Raw genomic sequence first — 21,161 nt, 5'->3', positions numbered from 1 at the left:
ACCGCTCTTCCTAGTGGTTACTTACTTTTCATTAAAATTGATGCTGCACAACAGAACAATCAAGCATCTCGAAACGTCAATGTTTCTACGTTTTTCTTCAGTGACCTTGCTGAGCGCTTGTTTTTTCACATGCAGAATCTAGCTAACGTCTTGCATTCAGGCTTTTCGCAAAAATAAACTGCACTACAGCACTTTATTCCAAGTGGGTTAAGCCTGAAGCGATCACCTTCAAATCATGTCAGGCCATGCGGCTTGAACAAGAGGCCTGTGTGCATGCATTGGCTTGTTGCTACCTTATTAAATGGGGTTAGTACGAAGACTGACAAATTACGATGAAATGAATGTGGCCGGAGTGCGATGGCACTGAGTGCTGCAGTTACCTTGATGCCGCAGCGCGTGCAGTGACGCACACGGCTGAGGAACCGTGGGTCGGCACTGCGCTGGTGGCACGTGCAGGGGCACTGTGGGGTGCCAGGGGTATCCCTGGGCGGCGACAGCGTCAGTTCCTCGCAGCTGCTGCCAGCGCCCTTTGGGCTGCCTGCGTCCTCTTCTTCTTCTTCCTCTTCCTCATCAGGCAGCGTCACCTCCTCAAAGTCATCCATCAGGCTGCAGTAGTAATGAGCCCAGTTAGTGTAGCTTGTAGCACAGCTTCTGCTTTGGAAGGGCCAAGCGAGGAACGAGTGCCACTGTTGGAATATGCTGGCATTACTGAGGCCCCTAATTTTCTGCGGCAGAAAATTTTAAACTCCGCGAACCAAAGACAAAGAATCTGCAATATTCCGTGGGAAGCATCGTGTGCGTTAATACCTGCGGCCTTTCGTGCAACAGCGGCTACCATACTGAGACTTCTTGCCTCGCTGCTTTGTACTTCATGCTGCGCAACTCTGTGCCCGTTTGCCCCCTTGTTTTCCTTCCCTGCTCCTCATGGCTCTTTCACTGCCTTCTCTTCTATCTCAAAGAACCATGCCACATACTTTCCGGGAACAGGGGAAAAAAAAAAAGTTGTAAACTGTGCGGTTTAACGTTCGCAAGTGACAGATGGGTTACAAAGGACGCCATAGTGTAGGGCTCTGGATTAATTTAGACCACCTGGGGCTCTTAAACAGGCACTGACATCGCACAGCACTTGGGCACGGCACTTGGGTGCCGCAGTTCGCTTCCAAATAGTATAGCACGAGGTGCTTTCCGAAGCAGATTGTTCAATAACTGTGCAACTGCAATAATACTGCTTTCAACAAGCGCCAGAGCCACGACTCATCCCGTCAAAGCGCGCAGGAGTGCTTGACATGCAAGCTTGCTAGAGCACAAGGGGGTTTATTCATCACCAGATCCTCCCTTTTAAGAGTATTGCTACGATTAAAATCGATCACAGCGATGACATGCGTAATGTATGAATGCACCTTTCAATCCGAAGTTCCTTGACTGAAAAACCACAGTTCTGAACTGCAAACAAATAGGAAAACAGCTGCACAGCCCCCATAACTCGACTGCACTAGGCAAATAAACCATTAAAGGGGCTGCGAAACACTGCCTGGGGGAATACCAGCTATACTTCAGGTGGGTTCTTTATGTCACACAGATGCTGACTTAAAAAGAATTACAGGAATCGATGCACAGGAACGGGAGTTATTCAGTGAAGAAATTTCAAAATACAAGCAAACAAAACGCTGCCCTCAACTCGATTTCGGCGGGGCTTCCCACTCCTATTTCGCTCTTCCAGTGACGGCACCTGGCGCAACCAATCAAAACAGCCAGCCAGAGCACGTCGCGGAAGTTTGTACTCCATGGTTGCCTGCTCTCTGTAACTCGTTCTTGCCGAGACTGGCAGCGTTGTTTCCATGCCAGAGCGCCCCTGGTGGTGTATTTTTATTTTACTTGCTTTGCAGGGCTTTTATCTAAGACAAACAAGTTGTTTTTGTTGATCTAATATAAAACGCAGACAGGTGACAAAATGTGTCTCTATTTATTCACACAATTTGTATATTTACCGTTTGTCCGATCATCAAGCTCGCGCCAGGTGATGTCATATTCGCTGCTAAAAACCCGCCACTGTGTGGCGACACCATCAGAGCCATGAAGTTGTTTTTGGGAGGATATTAAAATATTAAAAAACGGAATATACGCGGTATTACCGACGCTAATAGCACCATTATAACTCACTGTATGCAATCAACAGGCAAAACAGTTAACTAAGATTGTGTTTCTGGGCCCCTTTAAGGAGTAGATTCCTTTGCCCACTGCCAGTTGTTCATAAACAAAAAGTGTTTTTACGGCAACAGCTGTCAATAGCATCAACCTCCACACCTGCAATATTCATGTAGGCACCCACACATTGAAGGGGTTAGGATGGCTCTTAAGCTGTGCTTGTATGCAGTGCTGCTTTTCTTTTTTTTTAATTAAGATTGCTTTCATCACACATGCGGCAAAGCATGGCAGCTATTGCCAGGCTCCTGCAATATGCACTGTAGTGCAAAAGTCTGGCCATTCACCTAGCAGCAGTCAAAACGCCAGCACTCACTCACCTTTCGGGGACACCCTGACTTGGCAGCAGCTGCTGCAACTCTTCCATCAGATGGCTGTGCCCTCGGACCAGCGGCTGAAGGACAGAATAGATGGAGTCGGCACTCAACTGCGGCTGGCGATGAAGCTGGGTCAGGGAGCGCATCAGTCGCTGAAGCTGCTGGGGCTGCTGACCCAAGTGAATCTGTTGGACGAGGTCAACAACAACGTTACACTAGAGGTGCACATTTTCATGCGGTGCATCGGAGACCATTGGTGCTGCCATCCTACGCTACCTCAGCGTGGCATGTTGGCTTAGAATTGGCCTGTGGCATGGTTCGCGGCATGACGCAGCATAGCTTTGCACATTTCGTTATCGACGGTATGAGGCGTGGTGCGGAGAAGCGCAGCACGAACACAGCGAAAGCATGCTTCTGGCTCAAATACAAGCTCAAGTTATTGCTTACAAGCGGGACATGGCAAATGGTGAAATTTACAATTTTTCAAGCCACTTTTTCACAGCAAAGTAATTTTTTTGATGTTCGCGAATTTTATCGAAAAATATGGCTATTCAGACCATTTTTTCGGTCCCACAGAGTACGAGAAATTGGCCAGGGACTGCATAGACCTGCCTCCGTCACCGCAGGGCCTAGGTATGCAAGGTCTGCAGCTCCTCTATTTTAGGCATTCACCTCGAGCGAGACAGTTACCGTGCATTTGATTTCCTGGTAACCAATTGCTATTATTACACTCATGCTTTCTAAAAAAAAAAGGGGGGGGGGGGGGGGCAACAATACTGCAAGAAAACAACAACAACAACAAAAAAACAAAACAAGAGCCAAGTCAGACACAAGTCACAGTTACAGTCAAACATGTAGAGCAGTGTGATTTCTGTGATAGGAGGCACTACAACAATCACCAACAATAAAAAAAAAAGAAATAAGGAGACTAAAACAATAAAAAGCACAGAGGAAAGAAAAGAATGTAACATCTCATTACTCACTACCCCACTCCATTCAGCTACACTAGTCACTATCAGCTACAAAAAATGCTAAAGTAGGTTCCTACACACCTCCAGTTTCCGAAGAAAAAGGTGTATTTTGCTGAAGGTCAGGTACTGCAGGAGCTTCCCACACTGCAAGGCTTGCTCGGGCAGCAGAAAGCCCACAAAGTCATCCACCAAGTCCTGATGGTCGTACAGAAGCTCTTCAATGCCTTTGAACAGCTAAAAAAAAAAGTAAAGCATGGAAAGAATGATACATGGCCACACTCTGTTCACAAGCATATTATCTATATCAGTTTTTGCATACAATTAATTTCTGTTTTTCGCGCATCAGCATACACAGGTAGCAGGTATTAGCTCAAATCCTTTCATATCACTAACGTAAGTCTTAAAGGTGTAGTGAAGAGGAATCTGAACTCGTCTTTTTGCGGCGGGAACTCAATCTACACGTTCCAAGCATTCTTGGAAACTTCGACTTATTGCCCTGTGTGGCTGATTTCTCTAATTTCTCTAACGTGCGGCTCCCGCCTTTTTTTTTTAATTCTCCCCGTACGGTGGGCGGAGTCGACCAACGCGTGGAGTGCCTTTCACCCAGTCCCGTGGAGGCTTGTCGCTCTGCCATCGGCGGAGTAATACGTTTTAATCCGTAGTAGCAAATAGTCCGTGCATATTTTTATTTCTGCGGGCTTATTTTGTGGCTATATTATCTGCGAATGAAACTATTTATTCACGGAAACATAAAAAAAAAACAAAATAAAGTGAAAGCAAAGCCTCCACAGAGCTGGCTGAAAGGCACTCCACGCGTTGGTCGACTCCGCCCACCCTGCGAGAAGAATTCAAAAAAAAAAAAGGCGGGAGCCGGACGTTAATTCGATTTAATTAGGGAAATTGGCCACAGAGGGCAATAAGTTGCAGCTTGTAAGAATGCTCGGAACGTGTAGATCGAGTTCCCGCGGCAAAAAGACCAGTTCAGATTCCTCTTCAGTGCACCTTTAATGGGTTAAGGTAAGGCAGTGTTTGAGGTAAGGTTAAGGGATTTTTGGATATTAGAATTAATTTTATGACTACTCTCACATAATTTAACAGCTATATCTCCATAACATTGTTTTCTAATATATAGTAAAGAAAAATATGGTACAAGGCCGGTTCAACATTCACTGCATTCCTACTGGCATGCTACATACAGGTAAAGAAATTTTTAGAATTTTTTTTTTGACAAAGCACGAATTGTGGCTCTGAAATTTTCATGACGCTCTGTCCACTGACATACCTAGAGTGAAAAGAAAATTTCATACAAGATTATTAAAATTTAGAAGTTTGAAAAACAAAGAATGTCTCGACCTGCACTATGAACCTGGAAGTGAAAAAAAAATTTAAAAAAAATCAGTCACTACAGATAACACAGTTATGAAGAAATGTCCTCCACAGGGTGAGTATCTAGGCCGAAAACCATAAGAGAAAAACGCCTACTATTCAAGCATTTCCCTGCAATGCACAGCTGCTGTGGTTCTGGAAACAATATTTTAGATCACTTCCTAGTTGATATCAGCAATAAAACTACGGGACAGCTTAAAAAATGAGACATACATGTGGATACACCAATTAAAAACAAAAATATATTTTTTTTTTGCTATGTTTACGAGGGGGGGGGATCTCAAAGCCATGTCCCCTCTTAATGAGAGTTCAGCAGCAGAGAAAGCAAGTCGATCGAGTGTGGTGATTGCCAACTGAACCACCCTAAAGCAACAGTAGCCAGCTTACACACATGATAAAGGAAAGAAAATACAAAGCACAATTACTGGCTTCTGATGTGGAGGAATGACGAGAGGATAGAGTGAATGCCCTGAAGGCACTGAGGGCCAATTTCTGAATGCTGATAACTTTTCCAATAGAAATTTCTTTTGAATAATTTTTGTGGAAGGAATCTCCACACATGATGGCTCTTTAGTGCTTGACAGATTTTGCAGCTTCAACAAATGGTGCCTTCAGTCCCCCTTAGTGTACTCCTGCCCTACGAAAGTTGCAAAAGCTGTGGGGGTGGGCCCATTGGCACACATGTCTCATTGGCTGTTTGCAAAATGTGTAAGCTCCTCTATGCAGAAAGCACGCCATGACACTTGGTTCATTGCAGTCATGAGTTGCGATTCATGCACTGAACCAGGAAAAAGTTGGTGCAAGAAACGATGGATGGTAAAGCAAAGGAAAAATTGCCACTGGTACCTGTACAGGGCTTAACTTGTCGCTCATGGCTTTGTTCAGCAGACACATGAACTTTTCGTGGCGAGTGTCATCATCTTTCAGGGCTTCCTGCACTCGATTCAAATACTGCTGTGTGAACTGGTTCTCACGCTCCTCTTTCTGACGGGTGTAAATGAACGGGAAAAAGAGAAAAGGAAGAAAAAAAAAGGAGAATAAATGAGTCAACATAACACGTACAAGATGGCTCGATGCAACTGAAAAAAAGAAACTGGATGGAACATACAATTTACAAGAGCACAATTAACACAAGTGTTATTGATGTTATTAAAGAAGATGCACTTTCAGTGTCAAACACCGAGTAAAATTTCCTGTGCTAGAAAAAAATTCAGAAAAGGCCAGGCACAGAATAAGTGAAAACTATCAAGACCACCTGCCAGTATAGCTAGTGGCAGGCAAAAACTGAATCACAAAGAAGCAAATTTAGCTTGCTGTCTGGCACATGGGGCCACTGTTCTTCAGAACAAAGTGTGCTGATGCAACAGGATGCAGGACTACCAAATGTAAGAAGCACCGTTTTAAGACTGCTCCGTTTTGTGTAAGTCTCCAACTACAGCAGAATCACAAATTTCAATGCAACCATACTCATGACTGACTCTTGAAGTTACTAGCAATATGCCTGCACAGTGGACCTCATGGCTGGTGTCAAACCACACTGAGATGAACGACTTTTCCCATATTTAATCTAAACCCTTGCAGTAAGGTCATTTGGACCAGCAAAAATCTTTACTTATATCACCTGTCTTTGCTATAACAGTTGTTTGGCGATGCCATGGCTCTGAGGATGCTGTCTGGTAATCTGACTACTATACTCCACGACAAATTTTTCTGGGAACGGTGTGGCAGCTATGGAGCCAAAATACAACCTTATCGAATTATAGTCCCCACTTAAACTTGTTTGTTTTCTTTTAAAACATAGTACGCCGTTAATATTTATTATTTAAGGCATATTTCTAACACAACTGCCAACTTTCAATATTGAAAGTCAAGGAAATAAACAGTTTTCGTGATGACAACGAATTTTCTAGGCAAGTCCAGTTACAAGAAGCCCCCATACATGGTGTCAGCTGCCCCAGCGAAATGTGCCAAGGAAAGAGCAATGTGCCGAGCAGCTGGTGCACCGATGTGCATCTGAACCATTCGGAGAGATGACACTGTTAAAGACACTCCGCCCGTGTAGCCTTCACTACATTGCCCAGAAGAGCTGTCACTGATTGAGCAAAAGCACAGTTTAAATTTAGAAAAGAAACACTTGGAAATGCCTGCCATCTTGCTCTAATCATTCCGTTACGTGCTACTGATTTATTTTCAGTTATCATGTTCTGTGTTCTAACATTTTCAATTTTGTCGAAGTCTTGTGGAATACCATATCTGCACAAATACAACATGGCATAGAGTCCATATGCAAGCCAAAGCTTTGCGTGAATGTGGTGTCGTCTTCTGCAGCCTCAGTGTAATTTAAGAGGCAATGGTAAAAAAAGAAAAGCTTGTGAAACAATCGAGTGCAGTAAAGCTCACAACGCAGTGCCACCATGCTTCCGCTTCTTGTCATCACTGCTTAGTGCTTCGCACTGCTCAGTGCTGCAACCATTCGCCCCCCTTTTTCCTTTCCCTACTCATCACTGCTCCCTTGCAGGCTTCCCTTCCTCAGTAGCCCACGCCATTTTCTTTCTATGTTGACAGTCAGCTTTTCATATTAGTGCGAAAGCACTTCTAGCTGCACTCTGCGCGTGGGAAGCCTCTGAGTAGCAAGTGCAACTGGCTCACTGGGTCAGTGGACACCTCAATAGCACTGGGCTGGAGTAGGTGGCAGGGTCCACCTACAAGTTGAGGCAATTAAGCGTCCCCCCCCCCCCCCCCCCTCCACCCTTTTTGAGGAAAGGAAAGGTGCCTAATTGGCTCCCTAGGTCAGTGGACACCTCAATCCCACTTTGAGATACATGGGGATATCCACCTGATATCCACCAACAAAAAAAAAATTCAGGGGGGTACTTTGCTGACCTAAAGTGCGGTGAGGCGAAAGCCTCAAGCGCGGTGTAGCTGCTTGTGTCACTGAAGTGTGGTTAAGATGTTAAGCTTCGAGTGGAACGTGGCAGCGTCTTGCAATGCTGCCAGGGAGTCCACAGAATGCCATCGCCTGTTCAACTCTACCCCTTGCTCATGGGTAAATTGGTTTTTGAGGAAAGGAAATGTATCTGTCTTGCATACCTCAGGTGGACACCTGAGGTTTGAACACCTGAACCTCCCTGTAACGGGAAGGGAGGAAGATGGGAGTGAATCGACTGTATTCACTAGACACGCCTTCCTTCATTCCAAACCAGCGAGCTGGCATGGCGAAAGTGCTTGTCTCGCACTCTGCACTCCGGAGACCCTGGTTCGATTCCCCAACTCGACCAATTTCCTACTCGGATTTATTTATTTATCTGGACTGACTAGAAATGTTAATTAGGCTAATTGGTTAAGTAAGCAATTAACTAAACTCAGTCGCACTTACCTGAAGCATCACTATACCATCCCTTTAATTGGTTGCATGGTTACTAGCCAAAGTACAATTGACCCCGTTTGAAATTCGCGCTCTGTGATGTCACGACCATTTCGACCAATTGAAAAGCGTGACATTTCTGTCGACAACTCCTGCTTACAATGATGAGGCATTAAAGGCTTCCGCCTTAAACCATGCTTTGCGCATTATTTCATACTTAGCAATGCTGAACTGCCAGCCATTTTTTTTTTGTTTCCATGTGCACTGCATGCCTTGCCTCACGGCCTCAAAGGTCTTCAAAAAGTAGGCTTTTCCTCGCACCTAACAAACCTGGTAGTCAAACCATATTGCGCAATGCCATTTTATTGCCTTCGTTATCCATTTGCCTCCTACTATCTTTATTCCTTTTCATCTGCCTAAACTGATTTCTGTTGGCCCTGCATTATGCCGTTACGTGCCTGTAGGTCCAAGATGTCTTAAACTAGGTGCGTGCTACAGTGTCATCATTCCGAGAGAAGTACGTCGCCATGGCCAAACGCTCTTTACAATACAACCATTTCTTTTTAAAAATGTTCTTACTATAAACGAAAAAAAAAGTGCAGTCGTCTATGAAAGGCAAAATGGGACCGCAGTTTCACTTTGCCTGTATTTATTGTATGCGAGTTACTATAGCGGGTTTCTACTTGCACTAGCTGCTTATCATAAGAGATCTGCACATAGATTCTTAGTGCGCCGACATCATGAGCTGCTTCATAGCATAAACACTGATGGTGAATTTCACTGGTTGACTTGGAGTGGCTGTTTATAGCTCTACTATAAATTGTCAATGACAACTCCAGAACGGATTCACATTAACAAACGGCTGTTTTAGGGCCAGTATGTTTGCAGTGAATTGAATTTTTTTCCCTGCAGCAAATCGGAAAAGCATCACACAACTTCAAGGAAGTATAGCAACATGGCTGTGCCACACTTTCATGCTTCAGACGATGGCTGCATTTCCGCAGAGCCGGAGCAGGACCCAAAAGAAGAACCACTAAGCCAGAACTACATCTGTGCCACCAAATATGCCAATCCTAGCAGATTCAACACTGAAAATTTTCTAGCTGCAGTTTGCGCAACCAGGATGTGCTGCAATTTAAACTAAGTGGACCCTCCGAAACCAGCTGTGCAAAGATCTCCGCTGTGGTAGGGTGCAGGACACTTTCTTTTCTTAACGGAGGGTTGAACCTGCACTTGAACCTTGGAGGGTTGAACCAACCCAGGTCAACAAGTGGAATTCACCATGGAACGCAGCTACCGTGGCTTCAGAACGAACGTTTCCGTCTCGCTCATCCACCCACCAATGGGTCGGAATCCACAAGGCCAGGCACAAGCAGAGGCAGGGTGGCTTCCGCATCCTTCTGTTGCCGTGAGCGCTTGCGATTGAGGGCCTGCTTGCGGCGAAGAATTGTGCTACTGGCTGCCATCAATGCAGCCAGGTCTCCCTCATTGTCCTCGGCCTCTTCCGATGTGCCCGCTGGCAATGTGGCCCCACTTGGTGCGGGCTCTGGTGCATCAATGGCCTCGGATGCGGCTTCATCTGATGAGGCAGCGTCAGGCACATTGTTGCTGCCATTGCTCTGCACCTACCAGTCAGTGGAAGTTGTAATGCACAATTTAGTAATGGCCACACTGAATCCAGGCACAACTACATGCCATCCCAAAACAGAGCAGAGCACCGAAAAATTTCAGATAAAAGTGTGTTCCGGCATGCTAGACCTAGTCACGGCTTCGCTGCTGGGCTACATAAAGAAATCAGGACAAGCTGGGGCTAGCTGATGCGAGGATCTGGCACTTTAGCCCCCAATCACTCCACTAAGCCAAGACACGTCAGATATCAGCCATAGAAAAGGTAGAACTGACAGAGACGAATGCAGAGGTGGTGGACTGCTAACACAAGAGCATCAACCCTACGCATTACAGGTTTTCTTTGGCTTGGTTTTCCCTCAAGTCACTGCAGCTTGTGGAGAGAATCTAGATGGGATGGACGACAAGGACAAACCATGCGAAAGCTGATGCACCTGATGCGAGTTGGCATGACGAGAAGCATTTATGCAATGTATTTAAGGGAGTTCTCCAAGGTGCAAAGATTTTGATTCAGAGCAGTTGACATCTGCTGTCACCTGTGTCCTCTGATTACAATTCCCAAAAGGCCATCACAGACACTGCGACTTTCTACAGCTAGCATGCCCCACTGCCAACCCCCACCTGACACGACTGCAACAGATGCAAGATACTAAAAAGTGATCCGAAACTAATGTCTTCTCTGACTTCAAATGCTTTTTTCCTGAACATACCATATAAACGCGTGAAAGGGCCGCACTTTTTTTTTCTAGACTTGAGGGCCAATATTTGGGGTCCGGCCATTTAATGCGATGTGTGAAAAAAAAAATTTTTTTTTTTTAAATTAAACGCATCAATCGAGGAATGTGTGGCATTTCTTCTACATTCAATCGTCACTCGTAGAGCCTTCCGACTTCGAGCTGGTGCTGTGCCCTGTGCATGCTCATCACACAAGAAGTCACTCAGCATGTCCGTTATCAATGCATAGCCATTCTTCTGCACTTCCATCACATAGAAGAGCAGCTCTCATTCCAGTTTAAACTTACACGGCTTGCCTCGGAAAGTGCGCTTTTTGCAGCTTGTATTCCTCATTGCACCCTTTTGGTTGCACCATCATTGGACGCACTTTTTGTCCACGTCGAATTTCTTTCCCGCCGCACGCCTGCTCTGTTTGCGAGCAGAAGGTGCTTGCCCATCGAGCTAAAAATTGCAACGTTCGGCGGCAGCACATGAAAGCCACAACTACGGTGAAGCACCGTGGCGGAGGAAAAAGTTGACGGTGATGATGATGATGACCTGCGGCCACGGGCGCCATCTGTGGGCAGCAACTGGAAACTCCTGTGCGAGAAGTGCATTTCGAAGGCAATTCCCACGTGGGTTGTGGAAAGTTTGGCCCTTAAACGGATTTTTTTTTTTATTATTATACTATTTCCTTCGGAAAAACAGGGTGTGGCCCTTACATGCATTTATACGGTATTTTTGTTGCTTCGCAATGCATCTTGAAGTTGTGTTATGCTACAGAATTTTGTTGCTCTGACAATGCTAGCTATATTTGTTTGCTGTGCTGTCCCGGATAAATTGTAACAGCACTTTGTCTTCATTACAGCTTTAGCATCACTACAGGCAGGTTAAAGAGGCAATGAGGATGAACTGAAGTTGTTCTATGCGACGACAAAGAAAGACACTATTTTCACTGAAAACAGAGCTTTTATAAGCTGGGATAGGTCAGAAAAATGAAATACAGGTGTCACCACCACCACCAAGCTGTTTTCACAAGGAAAATTGAGTGCTTCAAGTTCCTGCTACATGGATTCCTAAGGCTAGACTAAGCCACCATTAACTCCCAAACGGGGATCACGGTGTCCCTTTTGGTCTTGACATCATGAGTTCGAAACCAGTGGCGGGAAAAGTTCTAAATTCAATTCTTTAGGAAATTAATTGCATTTTTTGATGGCGGATAAAGATCTACAGTGAAAGCTCATTAATTCGACCCCTGTTAATTCGGAAAATCGGATAATTCGACGAACACGCGAGGTCCCTACAATTATACATAGGAGTCTATGGGGCGAAACTCTCGTTAATTCGAACAAATTTTGCCGCGCGTCGGTTAATTCGACGTCACTCCGCAGCCCGCTAAGCCGGTGCCCCGAGAGCAAAAAGAAAAAAACACTGCCATGAGTGGCGCTAGCTACTGTACGGCTGATAGGCCGTATGGTCATGTCATCAGCAGCGTGAGAGAGGGAAGCGAGGTTAGCGGCGCCGAAGCAGCTGGCGTCTTTTTTTTTTTGTGCTTTGTTGTGTCACAGCAGTCGCTACGATCGCGGTTATTTAAGGCCCCCTTTTTTGGTAATTGCGCGCTTTGACAGCGTGTTTACTGCGCTGCTTGTTGTTGCTGTTTTGTTGCGACTGAGAGAAGGGTGACAGGAAATTGCACGGGCCTGCCTACTGGCTCAGTCGAGCCACCACCGCTGCCACGTGCAGACAGAGGGGAGTTAAAAGATCAGAGGAGAGATAAAGAGAAATGATAAGACGCGCCTCGCAGCAACAACCGCGTCCACCGAAGCGGACGCTGGCTGAAAAAAACAGATAAGCGGCCAGAGCCGCGCTCGCTTCACCTCCTCCCCGGGCTGCTTTTGGGTGGGTAGCGCGCAGTGCCAGTGCGCCTCGCCTTTGTGTCCTGTCAGCTGACCAAGGATGAAATAATTGAAGTGACAGGCGCTGACAACGACGATTCGTCGGAAGGTGACGATTGTGAGCAGTTGTCCCAAATGCCGAAGTGCACGGTGAAAGAAGCCTTGTCCGTGCGGGAGGACTTCTGTGAACAAATCCCCGACGGCGCGTGTGCCGTGGAGCACCTGGCAGCTGTTAGAGCTATCGTAGTCGCTAAAATTCTTCCGAAAAAGCAGACGACGATAATAGATTTCTTTGCCAAATAAAGGTACGTCCTGTTGCGGCAAACATTGTTTTTTGTCGTTCATTCGATAATTCGACAATTTTTCGCGGTCCCGTCAGTGTCGAATTAACAAGCTTTTACTGTATATAAAAAGTAGCCAGAAAACATCATAGGATTGATTTTTACTTGGATTAAAAATTAGACGGAGTTTGATGGGGCCTTTTTAACAACATTGCACAATACTACTGCATTGTCTTCTGCATACTGTGAACAATGTAGAGAGAGCATAATGTTCAATAGTCATTGTTAGATGACTTCACGTAATCAGTTTACATACTGTAGTCTCTTGGGCTTTGCTAAAGCGCAGTACCTCACATACAGCACCAGCAAGCCTGCCTGTCTGCTTTCCTACAAGATGAACGCTTACCGGGGCAGCAGCGGCCGATGTGGAGGGCTCCTTGTCATAGCAGAGCCGCTTTTTGACAGGCATCTTGAGAAGGATCTTTCGGCCATACTGACTGTACTTCTTCAGGATGGGGGAGATGTGTTTCAGCGGCGAGACCACCGTGTGCCGAGGGGCCGGAGCAGGCGACAGGGTCAGCGTCACCGGTGCCGAGATGACCGGCGGTGATACGACAACGGTGCCGCCTATGGTTAGGAGCCTGCTGGAAGGGCAGACTACGGTTGCGCCGGAAAGCGGGCTGGTTGCCGGCTGGATTCGTGGCGGAGTAGTGGGCATTCCTCCTGATGCAGCCACCGATCGCCGTGCGGGGCGTGAGGGACGCGAGGCGAGGTGCATTTGCTGCAGAGAGGTGGGTAAGACAGCGGCTTGCACAAGTTGCGCAGTTCTGACAAAGTGTGTGGGCACATGAAGGCCTTGGTCACTCGGCCACTTCAATGAATTCACGCAAACGTGACAGCTTCACATGAAATTTTGAACTGTACAGAGTGTCCAAGCTGCCTAAGGAACCTCTATAAAGGTGTGGAAAGAATCAAATTCAGTCGGAGAATTTTAGTCACAAGACAGCAAGCTGGAATGCCTGGCCATCATCATCATCACGAACCCTACTATGCCCACTGCAGGACAAAGGACTCTCTCGTATCTCTCTGATTAACCCTGCCCCTGAATGACTGGTAGTTCTCTGTAAAACACACAAGACTGCACAAGTACACAAAACAGGGGAAGACACTACAGACAAATTCCAGCTAAGATTATGAAGTGCCAAAGATGCACACTACAACGAAAAAAAGAAACAAAAATTCTTAACATGAGTTACACTGCACTAATTTATCACAGATACCACCAACCTTCTTTACATACCTTTTGCACTTCCAGAAATTTCACTCATAATTTCTGCACAAGAACTGCCTAGTTTCTTAATTTAAAGAATTCCTGCAGAAAAACTACAGTGGCAACTGAAGCTTATATGACAATGTAAACGTAAAGGACAACAGTACCACTCAATTACCTTTAGGTTTTTTGCTGGAATTCCCGACCACAACAATGGTGTCATTTCAAGTGCTCATGACAGTGCTCTTACGCAATCCTCTGTAAATTGTGAACATATACTAACGTGAATCTATCCACATATTTCATTTACATTTGTACCATCAGGTGATATGCCTTGAGCTGCTAGATTATTGATCTTCTAAGGATCAGTCTGCGGTTAACACCTACCCTACCATTTATTTTTTACCTTAATCGAAGTTTTGCACCGTGCGTTTCATAAAATGTCAGCGTATAACCCGGTTTCTCTGCTGCTGTGCAACTAAAAACAACACGAAGTGCTTTATTGCCATTCTATGACAGGAAAGAAGGGTACCAACCATCCACATGGGAAGCGTATTTGGTAGCCGCTTGCATGGAGGCAGCACGTTCTGTGCGTCGATTGGGTGCGGTTCCCACACCAGTGGCGGAGCGACCTTGTGCACATGCCAGTACTGAAATTACACACAAAAAAGGCAGATAAAAACAATAAACAATAAGGAATCTTAAAACTAGGGGTGTGCGAATATTCGAAATTTTCGAATATAATTCGAATATTTTATTTTTAGTATTCGAATTCGATTCGAAATCCAAGTATTCATGTTGTCTCGAATATTCGACCCGACGCGAATATTCGTATCTAGCCGAATATTCAATGTGAGCACCGGCGTTCATTTCGGTCCGCAAGCCCTATTGACAGAGACAACTACAAGGCGGCGCCCACAGCAATGCGCATTCCTTCCTCCAAGGGCCATGCCGTAGCTGACTGCGCTGGTGAGCTTCTTTGTGGCTATACCTGCGAAGCTGGTATAGTCAGAGCTGTGCACGACCTCGCAATACGTGCCAGTTCAGTGCCAAGTGAGAGGGCATTTTCTGTGGCTGGAGGAGTCGTTTCAGCCAGAAGGGAACTACTTCTGCCTGACCATGTGGAGCAGCGGGTTTTCCTTCACGACAACCTTTCATGTTCAGCCCAGCAACGCGCGTTCATGCTGATGGCAAGCTAGCCTTAATCAATGCTGTGTACCAGCCATCTTCTCTGATATTTCCACTCTTCTAAGAATAATGTTCGAGACTGATACTTTTTGTGCAGCCACACACACCTTTTGTGTTCATTTAATCATCGATAGTTGAACTGTGATGTTCTTCGGTGCTCAAATAAATGTTTTGTAGTGGTTAAATGCGTCTGTCCTTGATTATTCGATATTCGATTCGATATTCGGAGCCAAGTATTCGTATTCGATTCGTATTCGAAGATTTTAATATTCGCACACCCCTACTTAAAACCCAAATCCTGCACCGAAAACCTAAGGCCGCTTTCGAGGGAGATGACAAAAAAGCAATGCCTAACACACTGCCAATCCTCTGTGACAAATGAAAGGTCACACACAGCACAGAAAAAGATATACACGCACTAAAATGTAAAAAGCATACACATGCACATGTGTATGTGCATGTATATATATGTATGCAACAAACCAGGTTCTTGAAGTGAACAGAATTTAGAAAAGATGAAAGAGAACGAGAGACACAATCCACTTTTTGCACATAAGCAAGCCATTAGGATACAAACTAGACGGCAGCAGAGCACAAAACGCTCAAAAGCACACTGCGCTACGGGCTGTACTGTTTAACTCAAAAGAAGAAAAAGAGTGCCGCAAAGTGCAGTGGAAGGTGACCACAGGTCAGCGAACTAATGAATGTATGTTTTGTGTATGTTAGCAATGAGAACAGCCGAAAAAAAAAAAAAGGCAGAAGTATAAGACAAAAGAACGAAAACCTCAGGGCTGGAGTTGCATTTTAAATGATGGCGCTGCAGGCAGATGGACTGAATCGGCGCGCTTTTTTTGGAAATGCAGCTTTTTTATAGTCAGATACAACCCAAAAACGCAGTCGCTTTTTCCCCTCAAAGGACCCCCCTTCCAGCCAATGGCGTCGGGCGATTCTCATAACCCTGCTAGCATGAAAATGCAGGGAGTGGCAGATGAAAGGGGATAGTCCACCCCCTCCATGGTCCGGGATAGTCCCTTCCCTGCATTGTCCCACTAACAGGTTCATGAAACTCGGCCGACCCCAATGGCTGGAGGGTGTCCTTTGACTGGGAAAAGTCACTCTGTTCTTGAGTTGTATCAGACCACAGGACGCGACATCAGCGTCGTCGGTCAACGGGATGTCGACAATGCGGCCGTATCATAACTTCTTCTAGTGTTATTGCATCGCGAAAGCAGATTGATTGCTGCAAATGTCAAGACATATCTATTGCTGCAAATGTCAAGACATTGTTCACCACAATGGAGTGGCTTTTTCTAAGCAACTATGTAAACAAACATTAGAGCTATCATGCTGAAACCTTCACCTCTAATTTCTTGAAGAGACTGTGCTCTCTCTAGGTAGATATTTATTCAATGAGTAGAGTCTGTAAACATTTCTTCAGCTAATTCATGACCCTTTTGTGAATCGTTTGCTGTTTGCCAACATCAGCAACTACAACATGCACGGAAGTCGGAGCAGGTGTGTCAACGCAGCTGTGGGCAGAGCCAAGTGAGAGGTGATAGTTATTAGTTCAAGTGACCGCCAGGCTGCAGCAGTGTCCTGGACTGCTACACCACCGCCGTTGATTCCGTGCTGTTGCTTTCCCGAGCAACGAACTCACATGAGAGCTCTTTCTGCAGTTCAGCTCTTCGTGAAGTGTTCAGCGTCACTCACATGTTGGTCATTCATAAGTGCATGTGAACAATTGGCAGTGGCGATGCCATTTTGGTTGTTTCCTATGTGTTTCCTATGGGAGCGGCACGGAGCAACGCCATCCAGATCGTTTCACCACGTTGTCTCTAGGGTTTTGTGCACATGCAGATCACTCGCACAAAAGACGGATTGTCCATCATTTCTTGCACATCGTTCGCTTGAAAAACATGGCTAAACAACTAGTCTAAGCCGATGGTCTAGTGGACAAAACAGTTAAAAATTAATGAACGCATAATGCATTGATTTTTTTCCTCACGAATGTAGAAAATTCAAACCATTTCAAGGTAGTGAAAAACAATTAGAGATAGCAACACTTAAATGAGAACACAGCAATATTAAAGAACTCCGAATAATGCATAGAGCTTATAGAAGCAGAAAAAACAAACAAACACACAAAAGACAGTACTGATGCTACAATGTGTCCAAACTGCAGCTTCCTTGTTCTGTACGTGACATTGCAAGCTAGAAAGTTGACTAGCGAAAGAAGTAAACAGAAAATAAAGGGTAGAAATCCGTACCTTCACAGCATTCTCTTCGCCAACCTTCTTGTAGATGATGTTCTTCACGTGAACCTTAATCTGGACTTCAGTCTTCACGGGCAGGAGAAAAGTGCGGATGAGGCGCAGATAGGCGGTCGAGAAGGAGCAGCATCGGGGTGGCACAAACTGCTCCAGGCCCAGGGCTAGCAGGCTGTGGGAAAACGCAGGCATTAACTGACTAATGGGATTTCGTCACTGCGCTCAATGGCACTTCAAACATTGAAAATTCAAAGTCGATCTCCCCAAAGGCTATGAATGGGCTGGTAATCTTTACCAGCAAGGATGACCACAGCTGTATCTGATGACTTTTTGATTAAAATTTTTAGCAACTTGAAAGAGTTGAAGAAACATGCTTTTGCCAGAAAAGTATTATTAGTACCTTGAGTAGCTTACCACATAAAATTATCATTACCAAGTCAGCGCAATGTCAAGCATGGTATACACAGTAAAACCTTGATAATTCAAACTCGGTTAATTTGAAATCCCAGTCAATTTGAAGAATTTCTGTGGTGCCGTAATTTCTAATGAAAATTTGACTGGATATTTCGAAGCGGCGGCCTGCAACAGCTTGGTTAATTCGAAAATCTAGGGTGCTACGCAGGAATGCCCAATCTTGATTTTGCCGCGTACCTGTTTGGCCGAAGACTTTTATGTGGCAGTATATGTTAATTGTGAAGTTCATCCACTAAAGGTAGCATGTTCCCACGAATTTTTTGCCTGGGTTACATTTTTTTTCTCCGTGACTGGTTAATTCAAAAACCCAACTGATTCGAATATTTTCTGCGGTCCCAATGACTTCGAATCAACAAGGTTTTATTGCATAAGGCATGAATGAAATATAGTTAGCATCCAGGAGGTCCCAAAATTAAATACTAGCAGCATGACTTCGAAAAACAAAACCAGTAATACTGATGCACAATGTTAACTTTTGGTCCTAATCAACAATAGCAAGTCGTGCTCAGGTTTTACAAGGAGGACTACACAATACTGGTCAGATGTCAAACAGCAACTACTGGGTAATTAAGAAACACTGTTATAAAAGCATTTGCAAACAACCTGAGTAAAACACATGGAGAGGACTATAGAAAAAAAATGGATGCAGAATTGAGAGTTTCTTAACCGTGCTATCCCACGAAAACTGCAATATAAGCACAAATGGTACACTAAAGATAAGCTAACCCTTTGAGTAAATTAACCTCCCAAGACAGTTTCTACTAACGCTTCTTGTTCCTCATTGCAAGCTTTTGTCTGTGCTGCTGATTATAAAAGGATCAATAAACTGGCAAATAAAAGTCTGCATTATTAGTGTCCAGATTCATTATGACCAATATTCCTTTATAGACGTATTACACAGGATATAAAAGAACTTGTGGGATTAACATCTTGAATGCAATCAAGTGGAGGAAAAATACGCAACTGGTCCTCGGAGGGGAAGAAGATGACCTTTTTCAACGGGTCGTGCAGTGGGCTGTACATACGACTCAAGGGCAGCAGGTGCGGGTACATGAACACCGGATTGTCAAGCAGTACGTCTCGTGCATGACTTGGCACTGTGAACAAGTGGGAAGAGAGGGCTCTATTCAAAGACGGTTCGCCGCTTCTTTGTTTTTGCTCCAAGACCACCAGGGAAGCCGACGAAATATTCAAACTTTACAAGCTGAAGCTATCTAAAACCTCTACTTATTCGAGGGTCTGAAGCAGGAAAATGTTAGGAAATGGCAAGTGGCTACAATCAAATCTACTCTTAACAAAGTTAGCTGAAATAAAAAATCACCATAAGTTATATCTGCATCTGCATTACAAAATAATCAGCAACTGAAAATGATAATTTCTTTTTAATGTTAAAATAATTATACAGTAGCAGCAATATAATAGCACGCAGGTTTAATGCCCTGAAGCTTCCCGTGGACCACAAAAAATTTCACTGTGGAGGACTGTTCACTGTGGAGGAAAGTTGACCACCTAGGTACTACAATGTGCACTGGCACCGCACAATAAGCAGCTGTTTTTGTACTTTATCTTTGTCGAAACGTGTCTGCTGTGGCCTAGGTTTGACTAAACATAGACAATACTTAACCATAGACACTAACCGCAGACAATATTTTCTAAACAGATAGCGACACAGTGACAACACTGCAAATACCAGATAAAACGTGCCTGCTGTGGCCTAGGTTTTAGTAACCATAGACAATACTTAACCACAGACAATATCTTCTAAACAGATAGTGACACAGTGACAACAGTGCAAATACCAGACAAAATGTGTCTGTTGTGGCCTAGGTTTGACTAAACATAGACAATACTTAACCACAGACACTAACCGCAGACAATATTTTCTAAACAGATAGCGACACAGTGATAACACTGCAAATACCAGATAAAACGTGCCTGCTGTGGCCTAGGTTTTAGTAACCATAGACAATACTTAACCACAGACAATATCTTCTAAACAGATAGTGACACAGTGACAACAGTGCAAATACCAGACAAAACGTGCCTGCTGTGGCCTAGGTTTGACTAACCATAGACAATACTTAACCACAGACAATATCTTCTAAACAGATAGTGACACAGTGACAGCAGTGCAAATACCAGATAAAATGTGTCTGCTGTGGCCTAGGTTTGACTAACCATAGACAATACTTAACCATACACACTAACCACATACAATATCTTCTAGACAGATAGCGGCACAGTGAAAAACGGTGCAAAAACCAGACATGACTGACCTTGGCTCTTCACTTTGTTTCGGCGGAGCGTGCGGGTGCTCATCTTGACCGGCGTTCCCCCTGGGCATCGGTGAGGCATGCTGTTCAACAGCTGCACGGCTGGCTGCAGGTTGCACGCCATGAACAGCGACTGCCTCTCAGGAGGTGACATCGGCCGCGATGCAAAGCGCGCCAGTTCTCGCTGCACACAGGTCACCGGCGGGCATGGGCATACACCAGTTTAGCACGTAATCGCACCTTTACCGCTCTCTCTGACCCAACCCTGTTATCCAGCAGATGAAAACCAGATGATACTGCTGTGACGCTCTAGTACTCCATCCTCTGCTGCTAACCAATCGCCTGTTTTATGCTTACGTGGTATTTTCAAAAGACTTAAAAGCCATATATGAGACTACAAAGCATTCGGCTTCGCAAACCAAACACTATGCTGTCTGAAAGTGGTATGAAAAAGATACGGAGGGAACTTAAGACTGCTTACATGCTTTGAACGCGAATGCATTGTCTCATCATGAGCTCTGTTGCGAGGTCCATTAAAGATTCTTTCCTTTCTAATGACACACCTACTCATTAGCACACACTCCTAAGGAAATGCATACGCTAGGTTCACCTTTATACGCAAAGAAGTAAAGCGGTTTTGTGGCCTATGGGTTGCGTGCTTGCCTTACAATCCGAAGGTTGCCTTACAATCAATTCCCCGCACCTTCAGAAGAAATTTCATTTTTTCTTGTTTGCTGTAGGCGTCACTGAGGAATTTCGTGCCATGGACAACAATGGACGCCGGCTTTTGAGCTAATGGGACATTTAATGCTTTCGCATTAAAAGTGAGATACTGAGAACAATAACTACACAGCTTGAAGCTCAAGAGAGTATGCGTATGTGGCCCAACTTTGCCAGCAGGTAGAGGTCATCCGTTTATGTGACATTGTGGCA

General features: G+C 44.9%; 1 protein-coding gene across 3 annotated transcripts in view; it reads right to left on the bottom strand.

Moving 5' to 3' along the window:
* Positions 1-21,161, bottom strand: part of mute (gon-4 like protein muscle wasted) — a 44,994-nt gene that overhangs the window by 10,410 nt on the left and 13,423 nt on the right. For 2 of the 3 annotated variants that reach the window (XM_089545171.1, XM_089545172.1), the window contains exons 11-20: positions 20,232-20,412; positions 18,920-19,052; positions 17,482-17,653; positions 14,563-14,676; positions 13,163-13,537; positions 9,581-9,865; positions 5,723-5,860; positions 3,572-3,724; positions 2,523-2,704; positions 381-606 (exon numbers count right to left, since the gene is read on the bottom strand). In XM_089545171.1, coding sequence (XP_089401297.1) covers positions 381-606; positions 2,523-2,704; positions 3,572-3,724; positions 5,723-5,860; positions 9,581-9,865; positions 13,163-13,537; positions 14,563-14,676; positions 17,482-17,653; positions 18,920-19,052; positions 20,232-20,412 — 1,959 coding nt within the window. The remainder of the gene's footprint in view (positions 1-380; positions 607-2,522; positions 2,705-3,571; positions 3,725-5,722; positions 5,861-9,580; positions 9,866-13,162; positions 13,538-14,562; positions 14,677-17,481; positions 17,654-18,919; positions 19,053-20,231; positions 20,413-21,161) is intronic. The other variant, XM_089545173.1, reaches the window with a different exon arrangement.

The sequence above is a fragment of the Amblyomma mixtum genome, chromosome 5 (genome assembly GCF_055824585.1).
Source record: "Amblyomma mixtum isolate Tamu chromosome 5, ASM5582458v1, whole genome shotgun sequence".
NCBI classification, from domain to species: Eukaryota; Metazoa; Arthropoda; class Arachnida; order Ixodida; family Ixodidae; genus Amblyomma; species Amblyomma mixtum.
The sequence above is the reverse complement of the archived record's forward strand: the minus strand, read 5'-3'. Positions and strand labels throughout refer to the sequence as shown.